General features: G+C 41.5%; 1 protein-coding gene across 1 annotated transcript; it reads left to right on the top strand.

The window, feature by feature from the left end:
* Nucleotides 1-1,232: 1,232 nt before the first annotated feature.
* Tat (Tyrosine aminotransferase) lies at nt 1,233-5,217 on the top strand. Its single transcript, XM_046611350.2, has 11 exons — nt 1,233-1,482; nt 2,338-2,442; nt 2,588-2,655; nt 2,757-2,915; nt 3,050-3,241; nt 3,622-3,704; nt 3,814-3,883; nt 3,977-4,105; nt 4,508-4,591; nt 4,721-4,819; nt 4,975-5,217. The coding sequence occupies exons 1-11, from the start codon at nt 1,341-1,343 to the stop codon at nt 5,128-5,130; spliced, it is 1,287 nt and encodes a 428-aa protein (XP_046467306.1). The 5' UTR covers nt 1,233-1,340; the 3' UTR covers nt 5,131-5,217.
* Nucleotides 5,218-6,591: the final 1,374 nt, after the last annotated feature.

Genomic DNA, 6,591 nt, shown 5'->3' on the forward strand with positions numbered 1-6,591 from the left:
ACAGGTACGAAAATCTCCGTGTATTCGTGAACGCGAGGCGATATAAACGCCGAGCTCATCTACGTATGCAAGGTATCATAATATTCATATACAGTAGCAGCTCGATTCACGTCCGGTTGACTTGAATGTTTTTCCCCACCGTTCAGATTTCCAATTCCCCTTGCTTCTCCTCGCTACAAAGCACGACGGTATAATCCAGGAAATATAGCCCGAATATGACCATTTTGCGTTATTTTCTTGGGGCAAGCTGATTCTTTCGGTGTGGGTGGTAAAAATGGTGGACAACATTGTTTAAAAGTCGATCAAAACTATGATTTTAACGTTTTTCGCGTGTATCTTTTTTCCATTCGATTTTACACAAAAAACATTCCATACTTTTTTTTACGACTTAAAAAGGGGGCTAACTCGAAGTAGAAAAAATCGTGATACGGGCGTTCAATTCAACATTGCGTCTTCATTCGCACTTTTCTCGGGAACTATTTGCGATAAGTTAATTGTTTTTTTCTTAAATTCAATAACCAATAACTCTTGATCTAATCAATATTTTTCAACGCGCGACGTCTAGTTCTGTAGATCTTTCGAAAACGCAAAAAATGTGTTGACCTTTTTTTTCTATACAATCGAAAGGAAAAATGATATACGCGAAAAACGTTACAATCATAGTTTCACGCGATTTCGGAGGGCGGGATGATAAATGTTCGTGTACACAATTCTTACTACCCACACCGAAAATAACGCTGATGTTTCTATATTTCCTGGACTAGGTAGTTTGGTCTGGGTCTCGTGACATCGATAGTCCAATCTTGTTATGAGTAATAATCTTAACATGTCGTCGTTTCAAAGTTGTTAAGAGGGAGGCCAGGGTCCAGATACATGGTCTCCAGAGCCTTTCAAAAAATGTACGTAGTTGATTGAAGGAATTTCTCATGCTTGCAGGCGTAAAGTATTTGAATGGATCAAATGCCCTCTGTCAAAATATGAAAAAAACTGTCGCGGGAGATTAAAGACAGTTACGGTATTCTCAAAATGTGACCAAAGTGAGATTTCGTACGGACGAGGGATTGAAATTCTTAGAAATCGCTTCCTCTCGGCCACCCCTGAAGCTGGACTTGAATCGAGCTCCTACTGTATAAAACTCTCACGAGAGTTTTAATCCATTGAATTGATTATGGAAAAAGGTGTGGAGTCGTCCCGCCAATCCGGTTTTATTCATTCCGCGTGAATACTGCCTGGCATGTGTTGACTTAGCGGAATTCTTCGGTTTAGTTTACCTGCGACCTGCCGTCTATTGAACAGCTTGAGAATTTCGATCAAATCAACACCTGTTACTTATTGTGACAATGTCCACAACCCCTAATCGTAATTTCTGGAATATCGAGGCATCTCACATCGCTAAAAACACTTACAACCCAATTCGATCGATCGTTGAAAACATCGTTACCGAACCGAACCCTAACAAGTTGATGATAGCTTTGTCTATAGGTGAGTAAATGCGATCAGGATAGAAATATTTTCCGTCCTTGTATTACAATCGCCTCGGATTCTCAGGCAGACGCAATTTCCTCGTTCCTTCCTGTCATCCGTAGTGTTCGATCAATTCCTACGGCACTTGATCAATTGGTGCTTGGGTTTTTTATTCTCCAATGTCTGATTGCTCGTAATGCATTCCGGCAACAATTTACGATTTCCGCGCTTTTGAACAATCGAAGACGAGAAATTGAATCGGGAACCAGTCGTTGGTCAGATTTTCTCCAACATCCGGGTGATTTTGTATTACTTTCTAGCTGTAAGAGTAATGCGTTCACATTTCATGAAATATGCAATGATCTAAAATACGCATTACGGAGTCGAAGCATTCTCCAATCCTTATTAATTATTTTGTAACCGATCGGAATCACAAATACTGCCGTTAGAAATCTTTCTTGGGCCTACGAAGAAACGGAAAAGACATTTCCTAGTCCAAACGTGAAATTAAAGTATCGATCCAGGCATCACGCGCAGTCTGTGTCAAAAACGATATGTGACAACGTGAAATTGGGTGTTCGCTAAACGTTGGAAAACTATTTATAAACTCAAGCCTCCATCACCGTAGCTGAGCAGACAAAATGGTGACGTATTGGAGTGAGTAGTGAACACGCGGCAATTCGAGCTTCCTACAATTTTTATTTTTATTACTATATTGAAATGGATCGAATGCGCATCCGGGAACGAAATTGCTACTTCGTGAAGGAAAATGATTTGTTGACTGTAACGGGTGTGAAATAGGTACCTATAAGCCATTGTTTAGTTCCAACTTGTATGGTTTAATAATTGTATCGAATTTTTGTTTGTGAAAAGGTGATCCGACAACCTTTGGCAATCTGAAACCTGCCCGCGAAGTTATCGAGGCTGTCAAGGAAAGTATAGAATCCGGACTCTTCAACGGCTACGCTCCAAGCACTGGTATGTATGCTTTTAATAACACACAATCAATGCAGTCAAGGGAATTACGAACTAAAGTACAGAAATACGCAATTTTGGTAAAACATCGCCATTGCATAATAGTTCGAAAGTTTTTTTTATCAACTCTGCTAACTTGTCCTACCAGGATATCAGAAGGCGCGTGAAGCTGTCGCTGAGTATAGTTCCAATGAATTCGTTAAAGTGGATCCCAAGGTGAGAAAGTTTGCAATACTTTTTTTTCACTTCAATGAAAAAAAAAAAACATCGTTTGAAACAGTCGACATGACGTAATTTCGTAAAATAACGTATTTCAGGACGTGATCTTGTGCAGCGGATGTTCTTGCGCTTTAGATCTCTGCATCACGGCACTAGCTAGACCAGGCCAAAATATCCTGATACCACGACCAGGATTCTCGATATATCGAACCCTCGCCGAAGGGCTTGGAATTAAAGTAAAATCGTACAATCTCCTGGTTAGTTGAACACTTTTTCAAGGATAAATGAATTTTCGTCTCACCTTTTTTGTCGGCATTTTCGGCTGGATCAGTCGATTCAATACGCAATTTAACACAACTTGCAGTACCTAATCCCGATTGCATGGTTTCAGCCTGAGTATGGTTGGGAGGTTAACCTGGACGACCTGGAGGCACAGATAGATGAAAATACCGCAGCCATTATCATAAATAATCCTTCGAATCCCTGCGGTTCTGTTTTTAGTCGCGGTCATCTCGCAGATCTCTTGGAGATAGCAGCTCGCTACTACGTACCGATCATAGCCGATGAAATTTATGAGCACATGGTGAGTTTCGCTATACGATATTCGAAAAATACTCCGCAACGATTCATGCACGTAAAATTGGCTGAATCGAATCGTACCACACTGATATTTTCTCAAAATTTCTGAGGTTGAAATAAGCCCAACGTCGTCGCGGGGGGAAGTTCATTGTTAATTTGTTTGCTAAAGCATTAAATACAGCGACGGAGACATTTTATACCCCAATGTTTTTCAGCGACGATAGAGAGATGGAATTCATGTATATATTCACCTTATATTTCGCGACATAGAGGAGATACGATCATAAATATCAAAGTACCAAAGTTCATTCGGCACTATAGGTGTTATTTTGCATAGAATATGGAAGAGCACAGCTGCCACACGAACCGTGTTACTTGTTACAGGTTTTCCCAGGACGATCTTTTCATCCGTTGGCTTCTATATCCGTCGACGTACCAATTTTGTCTTGCAGCGGTCTTACCAAAAGGTACATAAATTAACTTCTAGATCTTGTCGAAACGTTCTCGCTTTGATGAATAATTTTACTGCAAAACGATTATTTGCCTGTAGTCTCTTAATTTGGTCAAAATTTTTAGATTTTTAGTACCAGGATGGAGAATGGGATGGATCATAATTCACGACAGACAGAATATTTTAGATAAAGAGGTAAAAAGGCAACTTGGCTGTCAGTTAAAAGAATTCATCCAAGATGCAAAAATTATTTTTTTACCAACACCCACAGTGTCTCGGTTTTTTCAGATTCGCAAAGGTCTCCAGTGCCTCAGTCAAAGAATAATCGGCAGCAATACAATTGTGCAGGGCGCGTTGCCAGCAATACTGCAAAACACGCCGCAAAAGTTTTACGACGATGTTATAGAAACGTTGTATGTAAGTATTATAATAAAAACGGTCTCATAAAATTTTGGTAAGATAAAAAAAGAAAAAAAATAGAAAATTCAGGAAAACGTCGATTTAACTCGGAAACTTTTCATCTGCCAGAATAATTTTCTCTTTCGATCAGTAAACTTTACAATCTAAGCGCTCCTCCTATAACCCTCTTAGGACAAGCCCTACATGCATATACTTTATCGAAGTCTTCCTTCTCTATTTTCATGTTTTTGTCTAACCTTTTTCGCTAAAGAAAACCATTTTCGCTCCTGAGTGGCCTGATAAATAATAAAGTGCCCTAACGAAAGCAGCTTATCTCACGTTCAAGTGTGCAGGGCAAGTGTTCACCATCGACTAAATTGAACCTCCTTGCGTTGTTATCTCTTGTTTCGTTACTTTCAGGAACACTCGCGGCTCGCCTATAGCCATATATCAAAGATACCAGGACTAAAGCCGATCATGCCCGACGGTGCCATGTACATGATGGTAAGGTTCGAGTATTTTCCGTGCAGAATAGTCAACCGACTATTGACTATCCATGAGGCTCTAATCACGATTAGAATCATTCCCCATTCTGCATCTTTGTTGGTTGATATTCCTGACCGATATTTGCAGGTGTATATCAACCTCGCCTGCTTTACCGAGTTCAAATCCGACCTCGAGTTTGTGCAGTGTATGCTTATGGAGGAATCGGTATTCTGCCTTCCAGGACAGGTGAGTTTTTCATCGTTCAATCATTTCTCTGGATATATATTAAACGGCATTTGATGTATATTTTGATGAATGGATGCGGGTGAGTAGATCGAGGGTGAAAATTCAATATTTATTCTTTTCCCCCGCATATGTGTTGCTCTTCCCGCTACCTGCAGTGCTTCGATTATCCGTCCTACATCCGACTGGTCATCACAGTCCCGAAAGATATGTTGGTCGAGGCCTGTCTCAGGATTCAGGACTTCTGCGAGAGACATCACTGCAAAACTTCCCAGACAATAAACGAGCTCGGACGTATCGAAATCGAGTATTAATTAATTACTATTACGTTTGCGGATAGTCTCGTAACATGTACATACCGATGCTTCCACCAAATAATAATAAACCACATCTATAATTGATATATGTAAACAAGGACACGCGGAGAGTTGCTTATCGCTAGTGTTACTCACTGTAACGCATACATATATTCATCCAGTTTATTTTCACCAATAGAGCCAAAGCTGTTGAATCTTAGTGAAATTTCGATCACGCGACAAACTCAGTCTCGCAGTCGTCTGGGAAATGTGGCGAAGACCTGTGTTACCCGAACTTCGCGGAGAAACTGCGTTAAACTTTGAAGAAGACATCGCCGCATACAAGTTGCATATAAATAAAGTTTAAACGTTCAGTGCCTCAAGATGTAAAACATACCGACTCGTTTTAACCACGGAAAATTTCTAGTTTATTTAAAATATCCTACCGTTGATATATGTGTGCGCTATTTGAACCGTTGGTGTAAACTACAGGTGTATTTTTTAAATAGTTTTATCACTGATCGAATAGAGCCGTCATTGATCTCGTCAGTCAGATTGAACAGTGAAAAGAATAGTTCTGATACGATGTTGGAGGTGCGATGTTTTAAAAGAAATTTCATGACTGACTGTACTGCGCAGTACAGCCACCTTCGTATCCGAACGTACCATGGAACTTATTGCTGCATACCTCCATACGTTATAATGCATAGTGCGCGCTGGGCTGAGCGCAGGGGCAACGAAGCGATCTGAAAGTACGCGTGCACCGTAAAGGAACAATGCAGGCATGGGGTCCATGTGCTCGACGAGTACCGAACAATTCGCCGGCATGTGCACCGAGAGAACCGAGCGTCTTATACAATCGTCTATAATGTCTAGAATCCACAGTCGGCGCTGTTCTATACGGTCCACACTCCACACCCTGCCTGCTCTGTCTACACTATATCGATCCGCGTCTCAGCGCAGCGAGCCCCTTGCTATAGACACCTGCACGACTTTTTATCCTCCTGGTAAGCCGTACGGCGCGCAGGTATGTATGTGTTGATGCATACCGGCAGGCGCTTCGCACGCGTCGAGCCGGCCGCACGCGCTGCGCTCGAACTTTGGGGCCGCTTTGAAAGGAGCAGCGCCCGGTTGCGTCTCTTTTGCATAAGCGCGCGTTTGCAGCGTGTGCGCGTTTCTCACATCTCGGACTTAACCTCGAACCGGGCTAAGGGTGCGGAGTCAATTTGTAGCAGCGTTGAAAATATCCTATTTCAAGCCGACCCTGGCTTTGACGCGTCATCTTTGTTGTATGCTGTATCAACTAAGGACTCTAAACGTTCTCTCTCGGTCACCCTCTACGGACTTTGAAGTACGGGGTGAATTTTGATGAAACCTGCGATTGGTCGAAAAATTAAGTCGGCAGCATATTAGTGATATGGAAATTCAAGACGAGGCATAGTTTCTTAATCTGCATACGATCAAAAATTCACTGGACAT

This window comes from Neodiprion pinetum, chromosome 2 (assembly GCF_021155775.2).
Source record: "Neodiprion pinetum isolate iyNeoPine1 chromosome 2, iyNeoPine1.2, whole genome shotgun sequence".
In the NCBI taxonomy this organism is placed as follows: domain Eukaryota; kingdom Metazoa; phylum Arthropoda; class Insecta; order Hymenoptera; family Diprionidae; genus Neodiprion; species Neodiprion pinetum.

What these genes read in the sequence shown, in the direction of transcription:
- Tat (XM_046611350.2), top strand. Translation starts at nt 1,341, where the DNA reads ATGTCCACAACCCCTAATCGTAATTTCTGGAATATCGAGGCATCTCAC. An exon ending in TAAAATCGTACAATCTCCTG is followed by an intron (nt 2,916 to 3,049) that starts GTTAGTTGAACA and finishes GCATGGTTTCAG; the next exon opens with CCTGAGTATGGTTGGGAGGT. An exon ending in ATGTTATAGAAACGTTGTAT is followed by an intron (nt 4,106 to 4,507) that starts GTAAGTATTATA and finishes CGTTACTTTCAG; the next exon opens with GAACACTCGCGGCTCGCCTA.